The following is a 20,510-nucleotide window of genomic DNA, read 5'->3' on the forward strand; positions in this document are numbered from 1 at the left end:
TTTTTGTAAAACAAGTTAATATGCATACCGACTGTCACAACTGACATTTGGGATTAGAAATGCTACATTCTTAAACCAAGATCGCTTGAAAACAACTTGTAAACAGGTTCTCTACATAAGGTTGGTTGCCAGCTATTTATGTCAGTAATGACGTGGACAGTAATGAAGTGGACTAAGATGCTGACTAAATGTGCACCGTGACGGGCTGGCTTGCATCCTCTGTCACGAGCAGAAATGCAAGAGAAGTGAAATAAAGCATCATACTCACGTTCCACCACAAAACTCAATGGAGGTGAGAGAACCAGCAGTACTGTCGGGGCTCTCCAGCAGCTGCTCAACGGGGATACCGATAGACACGACTCGGACAGGGTCAGGGTAGGTCTCATCGAACACGGCACGCAGACCCTGAATAGCCTTGGCTTTTGCTAGTGGGGCTTCCATGGCATACACCGGCTGGAGAGAGAAAGCACTGTCAACTGGTGGTTTAGTTAACATTCATTACTATTATTATTGCAAAGGAAAGACCATGTGAAACTTAAATCAGGGTCGAAGGTTGGTACAAACCCTCTCTAATCTTATCAGCAGAAGACATTAAGCATTTACTTTTAACACAAACTCATCTTTTTGTTTACGATTTGGGGAAGCCAGAGGATGGTAGCTCAAATTAAACAGTTTGAGCTAGAACCATCACCTACATGAAAATAATTTAGGACTATCTAAAAGGCAACATTCTCTTGCCCTTTCGGTAAAAAATAAACTACTATCTGGTGTGTGTGTATTTCATGTGTATTCCCCCACCGACCTTGGCTTCTTTTATCATGGTACAAGCGATCTCCTCAGTCTGGCGGACCTCCCCCGTGCTCAGGGCACCTTTAGCAGTGAAGTCAAAGCGCAGGCGGTCAGGGGCGACCAGGGAGCCCCTCTGGTCTGCCTCCCCCAAAACCCCCCGAAGGGCGAAGTTCAAGATGTGTGTGGCGGTGTGGTTGCTCATGATGGGCCTACGACGAGCCTGGAAAGAGAATATGAACAGACATACATGTATGTCCAATAAACAAGTCAGGGGTTCACCTAGAGGCATAAAACAGACAGAGCTCCGAAACAGATCCTGAAAATGTGTCATAAACTTATTTTCATGCCACGATAACGAACAATATCATGTGTGTGTATCTTGATTATATGGTTAAATACATTTCAAATCCTGCATATATTATTCTATTCTTACCTCATCTACACGCAAGGTAACACGGTCTCCAACCTTCAGACTGCCATAGACCGTCCCCAGATGGAGAACGTAACCTCCTCGAACCTGCGTATTCTTCACCGTGAACTCCATCCGCTGCAAAGAAATGAAGAAAGACGGAGTGACAGATGTTAGGTTTATGTTCTGCAAAAAAAAAAAAAATACATTAGAAAACAAGCAAAAAATTTCAAATCCAGCTTGTTAGCCAGCCTTCTAACTAACCTGATGGATTGTGTGTGTATTTTGTAGTAGCATTTGGAGAATATATATATATATATATATATATATATATATATATATATATATATATGGCTTCAAAGTTTTTGAAGTGTTTTAAGAAATGGTGTTGGATACGAAAGAGAACATAAGACTTATCAAAATAGAACAGGTTCCTTTAGCAAGTCCTCACATTCTCAGCAAAAATGATATTTTTTTTTTTTTTTTTTTTTTTTTTTACAGATGGTCATCTGGAAACATGAATATATATCTATATCTCTCTCTATATCTCTCTCTATATCTATCTATCTATCTATTATCTATCTATCATATATATATATATATATATATATATATATCTATATATATATATATATATATATATATATATATATATATATATATATATATATATATATATATATATATATATCTCCACCAGCTATCAGCCCCACTAGTTCTATTTAAAAAGGGTGAATTCATTTTAGCTTTGAAACATGGATTTTAGTTTTTATCTGCAACATGACCACTATGTAGTTTGGGAGAAAAGTAACACACCGACTCCGGAAAATGACTTTAATGAGGGCTTCTTTTTAGTACCTCAGACCTTAAGGTGTTTTTATAAAACAATCTCAAACAGCATCAGTGGAGCTCATTACAAACCACTGAGAAGCACATGTTGTTGCAGCACTTACATCCTCTGTGCTGTCGTCTTCTCGAACCATGTAGCCCTCGTCAAATGTCTGTCCGCCCTGCTCGGCGTAGAAGGATGTGTGGTCCAGCAGCACACCGCACTCCTGACCCGTGGTCACTTCATCGCAGAAGGCACGGTCGCAGCGCAGGGCCAGCACTGTGGCTGAGGTCTGCTCAAACTCTAGACCACACACACACACACACACACACACACACACACACACACACACACACACACACACACACACACACACACACACACACACACACACACACACACACACACACACACACACACACACACACACACACACACACACACACGTTAAGAGTTAGAGTTAGAGCGTGAAATGTTCTGTAAATACAGCTGTCCAACTAAAATTGAAGTGCTCATATTATGCTAATTTTCAGGTTCATAACTGTATTTAGAGGTTATATCAGAATAGGTTTACATGGTTTAACTTTCAAAAAACACCATATTTTTGTTGTACTGCGCACAGCTCCTCTTTTCACCCTGTGTGTTGAGCTTTCCGTATTAGCTACAGAGTGAGACATCTCACTTCTGTTCCATCTTTGTTGGGAGTCGCACATGCGCAGTAGCTAGGTAAGGACTACTAGCCAGTCAGAAGCAGAGTATGAGGGCGTGCCACGCTAGCACGCACGTTTGTCACGGAAATCAAGGCTGGACTACAATAGAGCTGTTTGGAGCAGTTTGTGAACAGTGTTTTCTGTTGGGGATGGTGAGTCCCTTTGGGGTGGACTTTGGGCTTTTTCACTTTGTAAACCTATTACATGCACAAAAAAAGATATACAACGCAATAAAGGAAAGGGAAAAAGCCAAAAAGCATAATATGAGCACTATTTGTGAGAATGACAAACACTAACTGTAGTTGCCGTTTTCCTCAGAGGTGTAACTGTATTTGGAAGAGTCATCGGTGGCGGGTATGTTCTTGTTTCTTAGCTCTTCAATGGCGTAGATGTCCAACATGATGTGGTCCACATCTCCTGCGCCCTTACCCTGGGACTTTAACTACACACACAGTTGTTGTTCAGTTATAAAACACAACATCTACAACACTTAACACTTAAATACACCACAGAATGGACTCTAGTCTCGCAGTACCACACCTATGTCCGCAGTGCTGCGTCAGCGCTGGAGTATGGTCTTGATACACTGCTCATCTATTTTGGGATGAGGGGGAATTGATGCTCTAGCGTGATCGTATTACTTTAAATCAATCTGTGCTAAGCCCTGGATGCAGCAATGGTGCCCTTGCAAAATAGTAAGCAGAGATAGCGAGGCTTTACCCCAGGACAAGTGGAATCAAACTTAAAAACCTTTTAAAGATAAATTAATAAAACAAAACAAAAAAGGTGAAATTTGCTGTATTATCAATAACCAAAGCAAATTATAGGTTTGGTTTAACTAAACTGCAATTTATTTTGTGACTGGATAAAGGGGACATTTTATCGTGGGGCTCAGAGCATATCTTTTTCATTGCACTCTAAACTTGACTCTATCTAGTCAACAAAATCTGAATTTGCTGACTTCCTTAAAATGCATTCATATCCATTTATCTGCTCGGGTTTTAAAAGTGCATACGAGGCAACAATACTTTATAAATAAAAGTGGGTGTACTTTCACAAACACTTGGTCTCTCTCACTCGTGTTCACTGTGGATTTACCAGTTTATTTTATTATTAGGTACAATCTAATGCACAACCGGCCTGGAACACATCCTATCTTTGTAAAGCTTATAATGTTATAATGTTTGGACTTACTGCAAGGCTATGGTATCATATTTGCTGTAATAAACCCAGTGTACATGGCAGGATAAGAAGGAAATATAGAAAAAGGCATAGTGTGTCAAACTCCCCATCTGGTAGGGAGCTGATCTGCGGTGCCTGTATGTGTACAGACATTAGTTCACTCATGTGTCGGACACCAGTGTGAGAGCAGTCTGAGGCTGCAGTAAACTAGAAAAGAGATCAATCTTTTTGAAAAATCAAACAACAAGGGATTAGCACAGCGCTGTAAAGTAAACGAGGGTTCATTTAAACAGCAGGTGCACAGCCCGTGATTCTGACTTACTGTGCAATACTGGAGAACGCTGACACGAGGCTAAATATGTTCCCACGGTAGTGGACACAAAACACTGCTCAGTGGAGTGTCCTTTTACAGAGTGGTCAAGGCCAAATTCAAACAAACAATCATTTAACACAGAAGGTTTCCTTCACTTCCCTCCACTCCTCCTTCCGTCTCCTCACCTGTGCTGCCTTTTTCTCCTCTTCGAAGGCAGCGATGTCCACCACCATGCCTTTCTCCTCTGCGATGAGGGAGGTCAGGTCCAGAGGGAAGCCGTATGTGTCATACAACAGCCATGCTGTGTCACCTGGACGTGCAAACAAAGAAGGGAAAGAAACGGCTTGATATGCGGGAGAGGCGTTTGTCGTCAAAGACTACTTGATTCAAACAGTAAACATGTTGTTGCTATAAAATAATGTATCATACATATCAGCGAGACGTGAGATGTGAAAAGCAAATGGTTGTCTGTGCCGTTAATGTATTTTCAACACCGTCTGTTAGATGCATTAGCATCAGTAATGTCTCATCCATTATGGTGAGCCCTTGGGACAAATGAGAAATACATTTAAAAATCCTGAGGGATACAATAATCGGTCTTTATGACAAGAATGTTTTTTTTATTTCTAATTGTAGTCCCTTTTCCTTCAGCCAATCTGACTTATTTTTTATTATATTGAATAAGAACGATTTGAGACATCATGCAAGCTCAAAAAGATGAATGAAGGAAGAGAGAACAATCCATAATGCCAAGAAACACATCGTGATTGAATTTAAATAAAATAAATAAATAAATAAAAAAGCAATGGAGGGAGGGAAGGAGTGATAGTAAGAAAGAGCAAAGAGAGAAAGTAGTGTGGGTGGTGAGGAGAGATATAAGGTATGGAAGGATAAAAAGGAGAATGATTGAGAGAACTTTTTAAAATGATGATTTCTATTAGGCCTGCACGATAAATCGTTCTAAAATCGCGATCTCGACTCACCTGTTCACAATTTAACTTTGAAATGACTTTCAATTAAATCGCCTTCAATTAATTCATTGAAAGCATTTGACATTGACATCAACATGTTTTAATTATGTAAAGACATGTTCAAGGAGTTCAGATAGAGCCTGTATCAGGGCCATATTTTATTCAATGTGTTATATGTCACTATTTTTGGTAGCCTACTGTACTTAAATGGCCAGTATGTACTTTATTTTCTTTATTCATTGAAGCCTCTATGTTTACAGGCTTGTGGTGATGCGCAATGTGCTATAGGTGTCAAAAAAAAAATGTATGTCTGGTACTGCCAATTTGTTTTGTTTTGTCATGGTTCATGTGTGCAATAAACATTACACTTTGTGAGAAAAAAAAAATCGTGGCAGAGAATCGTGATATCAATTCCAAGCTAAAAAATCGTGATTCATATTTTTCCCCGAATCGTGCAGGCCTAATTTCTACGTTAACAGATTTTTTGAAGCAGTTTAACACATTCTCTCTTCTTACAATAAATCTAAGCTCTTTCCGCTAAAACATATGACACGTAACGTGTGTGCACACAAGCGCTTCTCTGTAACTGAGTCTCACCTGGAATGGTCTTGCTGTCTCCCAAACTCATGATCTTCCTATCAAGGATACGGCGCCCCCTGCTGAGGGTTTTCAGGAACTGCACCTCCTCCTCATTAATAATGTCCTTCACTACTTCTGGGTCTTTCTTCAACTCCGGGAAGGCGTTGCCCTGGAGAATGAGAGTGAAAGAAGATGGGGCGAAAGAGGGATGGAGATGAGATAGGAGAAGAGAAGAGAAAAACGAGGGATCATAGAGAGGAGGTCACCTATTTACAGCATCAGTTAGGAACTGGATGTTAGAAGTTACTATTACCATTTCATGCAATGAACTGTGTTCCACTGTCACACACAAAATGAAATCCTTTAGAAGTGAAGAAAAAAACTTCACATTACTCTTTTGGCAGGTTTTAATTACATGTTTGCTTAAAAACCTTAATTTGGACAAAATATGTTATGTTATGTTATTGCTCAGCCCTGGTGCCCATACAAAAGTCATGTCTACATGCCTATGTAGCTAGCTAGAGCCTCAAATAACAGTCTGTCATTTCAAAGGGCTTTACAAAGAAACATAGAAATGCCGCTTTATAACGGCATCGGGATAAAATGAATGACTAGTACTCGTTCATGTTACTGTATGAAGGGGGGTGGACAGAGAGGAGAGAGCTGCAGGGGGCTGTTTTGTCAAATTCTGGTGTTTTGGGGGTTTTTTTCTCCAGAAAACTGCCTAGCTCTGCTTTAACCAGCAAACAGTACTTTTTAATCTTATATTAATGTTAGCCTCAGCGGTTCTGGACATACCTGCACTAAACTTTTATCCATTTTAACAGTTATGGAAAACCCCTACTGAGGCCATCACCAGTTTAAAAAAGTCCACTCCTCTCAAGTTGATATGTGTCACATGCAGACCATTGAGGCTAGAATTAAAAGAAAGTGAAGAAAGAAAATCTCACCAGGGAATCGACCACCACATCCACCAGAGAGGCAAAAAAGCCTCTCTGAGCTCCCAGCTTCTCGTGAGAGTAACGGACTGCGCGACGCAGGATCCTCCTCAACACATAACTAAAACATGATGGAAACAACAAAACATTACAATAAAGTACTAAAAATGTACTGCAAAACAAAGCATTTATAGCCACGCTGTCTAAAATTGGGTGTAGTTTTGCAGTATCAGCATGTTGTGCTAACACACAATCTATGATTATTTTTTTGTCATTCCTTTTTGCTCTGCAATGTTCATGTCTCACCCTCTTCCTGTGTTATCAGGTCGGCCGCCATCTGATAGGGCGATGGTGATGGTGCGGGCGTGGTCAGCCAGCACACGGTAGGCCATGTCAATACCGTCAGTATCCTCGGCACCTACTTTACCGGTGTAAGGTCGAGCACCTGTACCCTGAAACAAATACAAACTATGTTTAAACGGTGTATTAGATCAGGAGTTCCCAGCTTTTGTTCTGATATACTGTACACCCATAGCCCTTCATCAGCACCACCTGTCATGTTCCGTATGTTTCAACTGGATGTTATTTAACAGTACCAATTATGCAAAATACACCTTATTTATTTATAGATCATGGACTTCCATTGTCATCTCTGTTGTTATGCGTTCCAATTGTGGCCACTTTGTTTATTGTTTACTGTGCTGTACCCTTTTCCATGACCAGAGCAACCAAGAAGGCCAGAGAGCTGAAGCGAGAGGACAGATTCTTTTTTTTAAACTTTACATGTTTAGGTCACAGGTCATACCGACCAATGTCGCATACCGAACCAAACGTCCTGAAGAGGTTGGGGACGAATACAATGGGAACCCCCCCAAAAATAAAATATCTATTCAAGTGTTGTCCCTTTATTCATTCTGCAGGAGTGCACCAATGTGAGTCCATGACTGAGGCAAGTGTCTGTGTTAAGTTCACTTGTCTGTAATGACAGCAGGACAGTGGAGTGAGTTATCTAGGGTCAGTTGAACAGCTGAAGTGAAGATAACGTTGTCATTAGCCTACCAGGTACAAACAGGCTTGGTTGTGAACGGCACGCTAATGTCCTGACGGCTTCTGTGTTTTAGCTGAGCTAGACCAGAGAGTATTGGGTTAAAAGGCAGAATATGTAATGAGTATCGTTGTACTGCTTGGAAACACATTGTGTTCAAAGTTGGCCCCTCCTTCTGCAACAGCCAGAGAGAGAGAGGGCGCAGCAGTGGTCAAGCGAGCTAGAGAGTGAATGAAGAGAGGGAGCGCCAAAAAAAGCAGTGCATTAGAGGAATAAAATGCTCTTTTCTTCTCATTGTCTTGCCGCAATTACCGTATGTTAAAAGAAGCACAAATAAACCCATACACACCTCTGCAGGAAGGTGCCACATTGTAGAGCTGAAGCTCTTTGCCCGAACCCAATGGGTTCGGTCTTAAAGGTCCCATGACATGGTGCTCTATGGATGCTTTTATATAGGCCTTAGTGGTCCCCTAATACTGTATCTGAAGTCTCTTTCCCTAAATTCAGCCTTGGTGCAGAATTACAGCCACTAGAGCCAGTCCCACAATGAGCTTTCCTTAGGATGTGCCATTTCTGTGTCTGTAGCTATTGAGGAGGAGAGAGGGGGGAGCAAGGTGGAGGGTGGGGGTGTGGCCTTGACCAACTGCCACTTTGCTCGTTTGAAAGCCATGATGCCTCTCTCTCATGGGTGGGCCAAATTCTCTGGGCGGGCAAAGCCGACAAAGGGGAGGTAACCTTGCTCCTTATGACCTCATAAAAGAGCAAGATTCCAGATCGGCCCATCTGAGCTTTCATTTTCTCAAAAGGCAGAGCAGGCTACCCAGGGCTCGGTTTACACCTATCACCATTTCTATCCACTGGGGGACCATAGACAGGCTGAGGGAACTCATATTAATGTTAAAAAACCTGAAAGTGAAATTTTCATGCCATGGGACGTTTAATTTCTAGCATTTTACACAGGCTCGGGCCGGGCTCGGGCTTGCGCTCCGGGTTGCGCGGTAAATGAGCGGTAAGGTGATGCGTTTCGATTAGCACGAAAATGGATGCTGAGGAGGTGAAACGGAGGCTGGCATCGTTTTCGATTATGTTTTGGTTGCACCGGCAAAGAAACCAAAGTCTGATGTGTGAAAAACGTTTGACCATGTGCATAATGAGAATAATCAGCCAGTGGGTTATGTGAAATGCAAAAGATCCGACTGTGCGTACAAACATCTGAATAATGTCGGGCTGTAAACGGGTTTGGGCTTTTAAAAAGCTGTCAATCAAAATGTACTGGTCGGGCTCGGGCCGAATTCTGTTGGGCTCGGGCCTTGTCAGGCCTAACTTTTTAAGGCCCGATTACAGCTCTACCGCATTGTCGGATTATAAGTGAATGCAGAGCTTCACCCTGTCTGTTTTTATGAGTCTGTGTCAGTTAAATTTGTGTTTCGATATGAGACGCGAGGGGCAAACAGCGGTTGGAAATGAGAACGTTGCTAATGGCTGGGGGTTACACATCCACGTGGGCTCAAATGGCATTTTTTCCATTACATGGTACTTGCTCGACTCGCGTCGACTCTACTTGGCTTTTTAGTTTTTCTATTATGGAAAAAAGTACCTGGTACTAGTTAACAAGTACTTTTTTTAGTATCACCTCTGTCGAGGTTCCAAGTGAGCTGAGGCGATACCAAAAGTTGACGTGAAAACCTGCAGACTACTGATTGGTCGGAGAGAATCGTAACTAATCACCGCGTAATCATTGCTAGCGAACAAACCCGTCATTTCTAAATAGTTTAGCCAGCAGTGTTTTTTTTTTTGCTGCCTCCAGCTTCTTTTGAAACAAAATTTGTCTTCTGGCTGTGGCAACAACACACCTTCGACGTTCTGTGCGTGTGTCGTGTTAGGTCACGGCAGTTTCCTGCGGCGTCGCTATGACGACCAGCCACGCTCGCCTCACACATGAGGCGGTACTAAATCTGCAATGGAAAAAGGAGAGTGGGTCACGTGTTCCGACTCTCCGATATAAAAAGAAAACAGAAAATCCAAGGCAAAGGGCAGGTTCTTTGCAGATACAGACACCACCCCACACTTCTAGGGGGTCAAAAGTGATGATGGAGAGGGATTACTTTTGCATTAGTCTATACATGTTTTTTATTTTAGGAAAGCACTGCATGTTATACCTTTAAAGGGGTGATAGAATGATTATATAGGGTATTTCACACTGTTCCTTATGGTCTCCTAATGGGGTATGTAACATTGGTTGGGCTGAAAATGGCCTGGTTGATATTTTATTGCCCCTTATGCATCCCTGTGTTTTGGCCCTATTTGTAACAAGAGCTTTTCTTCCAAATATGGTATGCCCATGAATATTTAGAGACGCACGCTGATTGGTTGAGCGAATCCCCAATACACATACGCGACATTAGAAACCCGACAGAATCTCATATTCCAGACACTGCAATGTTTCCTTACCAAATTCACTTCTGAGCCTTTTTTATGTGAGAAATCAACTATATAAAGCTCAAATATGGGCCGTTTTACCAAAATTGATGGCTAATTGCAAATTTGGTATGACTGTGTGTCGGAGTTCAGCGGTGGTGCTACGGCCTCGCCGCCCGGCCTGCCTTCCGTCACAGACCCCGGCCTGCTGTGAGCTCGATTGAGCTCCGTTACGGCTAGCAGCCCTGACATAGCTCCAGGGCCTGTGACTCCCCTCTTCCTGCTAACTAAATTGCCCGAACTGTCGTTATTCAACTATGACAGGGTAAAATCAGTTTTGCATTCTATCACCCCTTAAAAACAGATTGGTGATGCTGTTCTTCCCTCACTGTTCTCTGTGAAGTTAGCTGGAAGTGATGTAATGTAGTTCTGGTGCGTTTTCTGTGGAGTGAGCACTAGGGCTGTTGGAACATATTCCGAAATTTCGAATATTAAAAAAAAAAATCAATACTATCGAATGTTGAAGTTACTATTCGAATATTGCTTTTTAAAATGTATATTTAAAATTTTTGTATATGCAATCTTACTTTTCTCGCCCCTTGGCTTACACGCATGTGAAAATGAAATGCTTTTGTTTCGTCTGATGAACAATAAAGTTTTTGAATCGTAACACAATTGTGCAAGTTATCCATGCTGTATCATCATAACAATACCAGGGCTGTACCGAATACCAGTTTTTGATCTTCGAAGCTTCGGTGCTTTTCAACAGCGAATATTTGAAGCTTTGGTGGCGGCCGCAGCGGCGGGGGAAACCAACATTTCCAAACCGCACCTGAAGGCAGCTTTTTTTCACGGTAAAAGAGACAAGCGAGATGAAGCAACTGCTTTGTTGTTGCAGGACACTGTCCCCTGTTACTACAGTAGGCTACGTTTTTACTGTTCGTCATTATCTGCCGCAGCCTATTCGCAAGTCACGTTATTTTCCATGAAAATGAAGTGCACATTTTTATCACGTGTAAATGGCGGATAAAAGCAGCTCATTGTACTTACACAACTCAGGTGATTTCTCAAGCTTGATGTGCTGTTGTGGTAGGCCAGTTTCAAATTGCATATTTGACACTCTGCCTTTGTCTTGTCCTCCCTTAATTTAAAGTTCTCCCACACAGATGAAGTCTTCGGCATTTTTGTCTTCTTTTCGCTGAATCGTGACGGTAATGACATTCAACTCATGGGCGTTTTAACTGGGGCATGGGACGTGACGTCCCAGTAAAATCTCAAAGTCTCCTATATTTCGCAGTAGATTAATTTAGATTGATAATATCGGGTAAAAAGGATAATACATTTTGTTTCTATTATTGTAGTTTCCACAATGTCAAAGCAACGCAGCTTAACCAAAAATACAAGCTCAGGCATGCATGTTATGCAAACTGCGCTCTAGCCAGAGAATACTCCCGTTGTAAGAACACTTTAGTAGTCCAAGAAGAAGCAAATATATGTATTAAGTATAACGAGGTTGGGTTGTCCATCCTTTTAAAATGGCTAGGCTATATAAGAAAATTGTAAAAGAGAGTTTTATATTTCAAACATATTCAAGCGCAAATGAGAACCGTTAGGAGGGGGATGCCAGGTTGCAAAAAAAAAAAAACAACGAATATTCGAATGTCAAATTTTCAAATCTAATACCAACCCACCGAACAAATATTTGAATATTCGGGTCCAGCCCTAAACAATACTGTCAAAAATGGCGGAGAACGTCTCCATTGAAACGGAGATCATCACTCCTTTTCAGAAGCGATGTGTGGAAGGGGTTTGGATTTCAAACCATAAATGGAAAAATTACAGATAAAGAAGTAGCAATCTGCAGAATATGCAAAATCCGAATGAAATATCACTCCTCAACTAGCAACCTGAGGGCAAACCTGATGACGTTCCACCCTGACAAGCTAGGCGATCTGTCCGAGGAACCACCACTAAAACAGGCAAGAATTACTTCTTTTCTGCCTCTCTCCTCATCACGGGGCTTACCAGCTGTCCGACAAGAGGCTATAACAGACAAACTTACAAGGTTTATCTGTAAAGATATGAGACCGATCAACATCACGCAGGGGTCTGGATTTAAAGACTTTATTCACGAGCTTGAGCCAAGGTACACCGTTCCTAGCCGCACAACAATCACTGACAGAGTTGTGAAACTCTATGACACAACAACATCAGACAAATGATCAGTGGAAAAAAGATCGCCCTGACCACAGATGGCTGGACATCACTTGCCACAGAGGCATGTGTGACGGTCACCGCACATTTTATCGATAATGACTGGGAATTAGAAGATGTAATTCTCAAAACAACTGAAGAGCAGAAAAGCCACACCGCCGAGAACGTTGCTGAGTGCAGCTCAAACATACTCGGGGAGTACAACGTTAGTCGTGAGTCAGTGCTTTCCATCACCACTGACAACGCGGATAATTATATCAATGCTGTCGAAAGGCACCTGAAGGCCGTCAATGTCCCGTGCATGGCACACACCATCAACCTGGCTGTGAGGAAAGGGCTGGCAGTGCGAGCTATTGAAACTCCAATCAGCAGACTGAAGGCCACAGCACTGCATTTTAACAAATCCACTACCGACAACTACCTTTTGGAATCCAAACAGAAGCTGCTAGGTCTTAAACCTGCAAAGCTAATGAACGACTGCGCTACCAGATGGAACAGCACTTATGACATGGTGTGTCGGCAGCCGAGCAACAAGCTCCGGTAGCAGCGGTCATCATGGAGAAGAAACTTGGTCATCTTGAGTCGACTACCAGCGAGTGGACCCTTATGGAGCAGGCGAGTGACAAAAATGATGTACATACTGTATGTATGCATTACATGTAATAACCAGGTGATATTGATTGACCAATTAATAGGCTAGATTTTTCATTAATAATACAGAAGAGGGCATAGCTGCATACGCATAGCTGTGTTACGTTAAGCTGCTAGCCATAAAGTTATTCTAATTATGTTTGTGTGTATTTTCGTAGGTGAGAGCAGTGCTTAAGCCATTCAAAGTGGCCACTGAGGCGTTATCCACCGACCGATTTCCAACAGCATCAGCTGTTCTCCCCCTGAAGTATGTACTTTTGTCACATCTTCAGCCATCCACCGGTGATCCGGCAGCACTCAATTAAATGAAAACGAAGATAAAGACGGACCTCTACAATCGATACAGTCCAGACAAAGATCTTCAAGCTGCTTAATACGGCTAGCTACCTTGACCCGCATTTCCATCGGCTAATTCATTTGGAACGAGACCAACGGCAGGAGGTACGGGAGAAAATAAAAGGAGAGATAAGTCAGCTGCCAGCGTTTGCGGAGCGAGCAGCCATGGCTACGGGGATAACGCGCCAGGAGAAAACCGCTCTCAGTGCTATGGGGGACCTTTTTGGTGATGTTTACCGCCAAGGAGCAGACGCATCAGGTGGTCCCTTAGATGTAGGAGCCGTGCTAGAGCAAGAAATGTTGATCTATGAAAGTGAGACCCCACTACCCACCGATAGCAACCCATTATCATGGTGGAAGACGTCACAGTCTAAGTACCCCCACCTTGCCCAGCTGGCATGGCGCTACTTGAGCATCCCGGACACCTCAGTTAGAGCAGAAAGGGTTTTCTCCACGGCTGGGATTATAGTAAATAAAAAACGCTCTGCACTAGATTCAGAAAACGTTGATTGTCTTGTGTTTTTGGCCAACAACCTTAGGGATTAAATCCTGCCAATGTCGTTTGAAATGTTGAATGTAAATGTTACGCACTTTGATTAAGGGATCTTCATTTTATTTTAATTGTTTTTCTTCCATTTGTGAAGATCGGTTGTGTTCAATAGAAGCTGTGCAGTTATTGATGCAGTCTCCGCATCCATTGTTTTTTTGTTGTATAAAAAAAAAAGAAAATGCTGTGCAGTTATTGATGCAGTCTCAGCACCCATTTTTTTTATATATAAAAAAATGTTCATTAAAGTTGACAAATTAAAGTCATTCATTTTGTTCTGCTGTTTTATTGTTAATAAGAAAGCAATCACCTGTTTCTAAATGTTTATTGTAATGTTTATAGTCCCTCTAGTGGAAAGAAAGTGTAACAACAACCACATGCTATAGTGGCATTGGCAATCCATAAGCCTGTGTAATGTCGTAAATATTAATAATAGGATGAATTTGAGCATTTATTATTCGAATATTAAATAAATTAAGGAATGGAATTTGAATAGTATTATAGAGGAAGATTGACAGCCCTAGTGAGCACTGCGCCAGACTCCATTTCAAAAAGGAAGCGGCCATATGGTAATTTAAGAGGCAATTTGGCCTTTTGTGCTTTGATTAATTTGGCATGCATTTAACACGCCAGTCATGGCATTTGCCCCTAGTGTTCTTTCACTGTTTTGGAAGAAGGAATTAATGGGAGAAAAAGCCAAACTAGCTTTAAAAGGGACGCATTTTCTTTTTACATGTGTGCTGTGTGGTGGATCCAATTGACGGCGATGTGAAGAGAGGTTCGTAAGACACTAACGTTTTTTTTATACCCCCCTTTCCATTCAGTTACACAAATCTGGGGCATTTTCAGTACCTTCTGAATAGCTTCAAAGTACGGGATGAAGAGGTCAGTGTCATAGTTGGACATCTTGTTCTGCAGTACGGACACCAGGCGCTCCAGGCCCATCCCTGTGTCGATGCTCTTCTTAGGCAGTGGCTTTAGCACAGTCTCGGACTCCCTAAGCAGGATGGAACGAGAAACAACAGTTACAAACACAGATTGACTGATCAGTATACGAGCATGCACTTTGAGAGAGGCAGTCTCATAATGTGAAAGCACACCGTTTTTTCTTACTGTGTGCATTTGTTAAAAAGCAGGATCATCCAGTTTTGTTCCATTCACATCAAACCAGATTATGAGTTTACTGGGCCAAGTAGGGCTGGGACGATTCTTCGACGTAATCCATTATGTAAATGCGTCGACAAATAATTTGCGTCGACGAATCACTCATAGAAATCTATAAATAACCGGCTACCTCCAGCAACAGCGTAAGTATGGATTCCTCGCAAGTTCAACAACACGTTGAGAAAAAGGCTCGCACACGGTCTTCTAAAGTGTGGGAATATTTTACTCTTAATGTCTGTAGAGTCAGGATAACAGCAGCAAAACACCGTAAGTTCTGCTCACCTTCTTGTCCCTTTCCCTCCCAAGTAGAGTTTAGATTCTCTGCCCAAGCTTGACCCACGGGCGGGTTTGGCTGATATGTCCCGCCTCTATCCTCGGGACGGGCCCTTCATTTGTGTTTTTTTAATCATTACTTTATTAGCCTAATAGGGTGAGGAGAAAGCTATGCCTCTCCAGCTTCTCCCGTAGCTCTGGGTAGATGTCCTGCACTGACTTGAGTGCGAGGTAAACTGGGCTAAAATCATGTCTCCCCCATCTGTAGCACGGTCTTCGATAATTGCGCAACCAGGCCAGATTGTTTCAGATATCTCACGAGTCCTTTATAAACGTCAGTTATAACGGCCCACGTATTAAAAAATTGTCGGGTTAAAAACGCGCTTGGGCTCATAATTCCAGTTACGTGTCGGGCCAGGCCGGGCACAACGTGCACTGTAGACGTGTGCAATTATCAACATAGTGACACGGAAAGTGTTCCCAGTAGTAGCCCAACGGTACATTAGTCCGTTGATGCGTTTTAATGCCCCGCTATGACTTAACATTAAGCATCATCATCTGTCAGTCGGCAGTGTTATTTTTTTTGGTTTACCATCATCATGAGCGACCCAATCGATTACAGACTGTTATATTAGACACTCTGCAACTTGTCTTATGTTGGATTTATTTGATACATCTGATTTCATATGTTGCTAAAATTGCACTTTTTTTACTGTAAGATTAAAAGGGAGAAGAGCTTGGATGTTAAACAAGATCGTATTCATTATTTTACCTACTACTGTTAAAAAAAAGCAAATACAGGCTACTCTTTTGCACTTGGTCTGTTTACTTTAAGTTTTTATTTTTGTATTCCTCCTGAAAGTGACTATTTTGTGGTTGGACTGATAGCCTACATCTGGCTTCAGGTTGCACTACAAATTAATTTTACTTTAATAGTGCAGTGTTAAACAATTTTAATAAATAGAGTTTGGTTTGTGTAAATTGTTAAAAATTGAGCAATGGGAAAATAATCGCTTATTGAAAACTGAATCGTTAGATTAGTCGACTAATTGAAAAAATAATCACTAGATTAATCGTTTGGGACAGCCCTAGGGCCAAGTAACAATTTTATTTTGTTTTGACTGCACTAACAATAGAATAAAATCGTAGAGGTGTGGAGTGAGGGTGTGTACATCTAATTCAGTAGCTGCACTTTATATTGGACAAAACAGATGATAATGAAAGGTGTTGCCAAATTACAACACCACCTGACCTAAATTCCTGGTTTAGGTTTATGTTTGGGTGTGTTGCTGTCACTAAGCTTATGATCAGTTAAATGTTCTTTATATAACCCACTAAACTGGTTACAAGCCTCGCCTGAAACAGACAGATATTACCACACAGCAATGAGGTGTTAGCGTGAAGGTGAAAACAAACGCAAAGAACCAGAAAGATTTAACATTTATCCCACAAATTATTTTATAACTGTACTTAAAATAATATTTGATGTGTGAATAACTGCATCAGTTTGACCACAAAACCTGTGAACTATGTGGTCTAAAACATTTATGAGTCACTTTACTTATTCTGAAAAAGCATTGTTTGGTCCACATATCAATACAAAGGTCGATGCCTTTACTACCGCAACTCAGAAACATTGATTCAGTCCCCCATTTCAAATTGCAACACGAAACACATCTGCTTAAAACTGCCTATTCCACTTGCTCTGCCTCTTTCTGTTGTTTTATTGCGGTTGTATTCTTTATTTTTTGCTGCTTTTAATGTCTTTTGTATCCCTGTACGGTAGGGCTGCACAATTAATCAAATCAGAGTTGTTCCCTGCACCGCGCAGCTTAGTTTAGACGTAGACAGTCACAGAGGACAGATTAACGTGAGGAAAATTCCACACCAGATAGCAGTCGGTCATAAATTGTCACAAAGTTTACCAGTTTACCAGTAAACGCAACATTTTGTCCCATCCGTTTTATTTTTCAGACAACAGCAGTGACCAGTGCTAGTTTGAGTCTTTTAGCTCATAGCTTTAGCAGTAGACTGTTGTACGTCCCGCTGTCAGAATCCTCTCCAGTGACATCCAGTCACACTACACTGTTTAGCTGTCAGCATTTTAGCCATTTTTAATCCAGTCACTACTGTAGCTAATGGTAGGCTAACGTTACCTGCTGTGTAAAGTGTTATTAGTGTTTACTAGCTCTCTAACCTCTAACCACAACCTCTTTTGGAGCATCAGAGGGCAAGGCAGACATTTAAGTTGCACCGTAATCCGCGTTGCTATTTCGTCCGGTAGATACAGGGCACCGATGTCCTATTGGCCCCGGATTTTAACATGCGCCGTTAACGTGAACAGAAAATTGCCTGTATGTTTTCACGGCAAACACGCATGTTTGGAAAGCGGTCGCACAACAGATAGTATCCTTCAACAAAGGAGGAATGTAGCACAATATGGATGTATTGGCAGGAATGTAGCACAATATGGATGTGAAAGCAATTATAATTATGTGACAATACAATTTGTTTTGGTTAAAATTTAACAAATAATCGTGATTATCATTTTGGCCATAATCGTGCAGCCCTACTGTACGGTGTCCTTGAGTGCCGAGAAAGGCGCCTTTAAATAAAATGTATTATTATTATTATTATTATTATTATTATTATGATGGAGTGTCTATTTGCACCCCCGGTACGAATAGCCTCGGCCACACAGCTGAGCTATTTACACCCTGTGACGTAACAACAAAAACACATTGCTCGCGTGCACCGAAATCATGGCGGACGTTCATCTTCCATGACCGCAGAAACTACATACAGCATACAACCGTTAGTTTGTTAGCTAGTACCTATTTTTTGTATACAGTACCGTTACCTAGCAACCGAGGCTTGAAGAAACCAAGTCTTAAACAGTTCTACAATATTCCGTAAGAGCTGCTAGGTGAGTGGATAGTACGCTTACCTTTGGTATGGGAGTTTGGAGTTCGATTCCACTGTGAGGCAATCTTATTTTTTTAATTTTGGATTGGATAATTTGCATGCAATTGCGCAAGTCAGGGCCCGCGAACGCGAAATTTAAAAAAAAACACTCATGAATATGCCTGCTCTGGTTGGGTTGGTTAGGTTTAGGCAACAGGAGTGGGATTGGTTATGGTTAGGGTAAGAATGTCAGGGCGATAATATTCCAAAAAGGTGTAATACATGAGTAGTATGGATAACTGTGTGTAACTATATGCCAAGGTACTGTAAATGCACAGGGGTGCAAATAGCATACATTGATATTTGTACCAGATGGGGTATTAATAGAACACATTGCTGTGTGCACCGGCGGGGTACGAATAGCATTCATTTCTAATTGCACCAGGGTACCAATAGCACTTCTAATTGCACCAGGGTGCAAATAGCATACACTGCTAATTGTACCAGGGGTGCAAATAGCCTCACCCTTATTATTATTATTATTATTATTATTATTATTATTATTATTATTATTATGGCTACTGTTGCACTGCAAATTAAGAAAAAAAACATGCATGCAAATAGACAAAACACAAACAAATGAAGGAACATTTTCACCAATTTGACAACCTATGCGCAGCATTTAGAAAGAGCTTTGCAAGAGAAACGGGCAGCAAGACGCCCACAACACTACAGAACAGAACTCTAACCAAAAAGTGATACAGACATTGATTGCGGTTCACTGGCTACCGGTGTCATATGCCAAAAAGTGGTTATCCGCCAAAAACTGATTGCTGTCTACCCTACATGCAAATACAATCGTACACAGAACATTCGATGAACGCCAAGGCTCTTGGGCTCTCCGGTACATTGTTTTGTCACCGGCAGTTGTGCACATTCTTCCGGCCGTTCTGCATGCTATTTAAGAGAAGAGGCTGGGGAAGCCGCTGGCTGGCAGGCTGAGCCAGGCTCCCACCTTCCTCCGCCAGGGTCACATGGCTACCTGGATGTACGCAAATCTCTTAATGAGCCTCAGCCGAGCCACGCCTGATTGAACCGCGCTCAAAGTTAGATAAACTTGCGGGGAAAAAATACTGGGAACCAAGCAATCGGCCTGTTCCAAACAGGTACGCGCTCCAAACGGGGCCCTGCACTAGTATCATAATAATAATAATAATAATAATAATAAGCAAAAGGCTAATGCTAGGTTATCGCAGATATTCTGCAATAATATCTGAATCATCACAAGGTGAAGAATAAGCCAAAAAAAACCTGACTACTAAATTTCATGGATAGTCAACCAACAGTGTGCATCACTTTTGTGTCCTGTGAAAACAGTTTCTGTTGTGTTGTTGTGAGCTTCTTGCAGCGCGTTTCTCTATTTGCAGCACTTTTTCTAAATGCTGGGCATGACGTGTTGTCAAAATTGGTGAAGAGGTTTCTTCATTTGTTGTGTTGTGTCTATTTGTAATTTGCAGTGTGTTGAGCCCTCAGGGCCACCGTACAATACAGTCTGTCTGCACTGATAATCGTGAGGTAAATCATGAGGTACCTATCTTTTAACATACTCTGATCATTGTCCGTCTGTGAGCCTGTTACCTGTTGAACTGGATGAACACCAGGTTCCAGATCTCCAGGACATTAGGATCGTCCATGTTCACCAGGTGAGAGGCGTCCCTCCCTCCAATGCGGTCAAAGTGCATCTCACTGCAGGGACCGCAGGGGCCGGTGTCTCCCATCTCCCAGAAGTTATCCTTCATACTGCCTGGCAGGATGCGAGCCTCCTCCATTCTGAGAGAACACAGAGAGGATTTTATTAAATCGCTTCTGTTAATAGGTAAAAAATTTGTTTTGTGACAACTAGGACATATGTGCAAAGTGTGAAAACCTCGATAAGCAAAACAAATGATTATTTTTCTTTCATGTGGGTGCCTTTTTTGTGCAATAATTTATTTGAGTCGTACTTGATGTGAATGTTCACCCCCTGAGACTTCATGACTGTCCTAAACTGCCTGCTTATTAAAATGCCATTAGATAGCAGTCACAAAATGAAGATATAAATGGTATATGATAAATAAAATACATGTATATGTCTGCACTGATAACGGTGAGGTAAATCTCTTTCTGAAAAATCAGAAAAGGCAAAGCAACCAAGTAAAAATATCTCTGCATATATGTTATAGAAAAATAATTCACAGC

At 41.6% G+C, this 20,510-nt stretch overlaps 1 protein-coding gene across 2 annotated transcripts in view; it reads right to left on the bottom strand.

Moving 5' to 3' along the window:
• The window catches only part of LOC120563930 (alanine--tRNA ligase, cytoplasmic-like), a 34,673-nt gene that overhangs the window by 9,590 nt on the left and 4,573 nt on the right, over positions 1-20,510 (bottom strand). For both annotated transcript variants that reach the window (XM_039808453.1, XM_039808454.1), the window contains exons 5-15: positions 19,911-20,102; positions 14,784-14,928; positions 7,027-7,172; positions 6,733-6,841; positions 5,801-5,951; positions 4,418-4,542; positions 3,035-3,179; positions 2,152-2,330; positions 1,223-1,336; positions 803-1,009; positions 269-453 (exon numbers count right to left, since the gene is read on the bottom strand). In XM_039808453.1, coding sequence (XP_039664387.1) covers positions 269-453; positions 803-1,009; positions 1,223-1,336; positions 2,152-2,330; positions 3,035-3,179; positions 4,418-4,542; positions 5,801-5,951; positions 6,733-6,841; positions 7,027-7,172; positions 14,784-14,928; positions 19,911-20,102 — 1,698 coding nt within the window. The remainder of the gene's footprint in view (positions 1-268; positions 454-802; positions 1,010-1,222; positions 1,337-2,151; positions 2,331-3,034; positions 3,180-4,417; positions 4,543-5,800; positions 5,952-6,732; positions 6,842-7,026; positions 7,173-14,783; positions 14,929-19,910; positions 20,103-20,510) is intronic.

This window comes from Perca fluviatilis, chromosome 8 (genome assembly GCF_010015445.1).
Source record: "Perca fluviatilis chromosome 8, GENO_Pfluv_1.0, whole genome shotgun sequence".
Classification (NCBI taxonomy): Eukaryota; Metazoa; Chordata; class Actinopteri; order Perciformes; family Percidae; genus Perca; species Perca fluviatilis.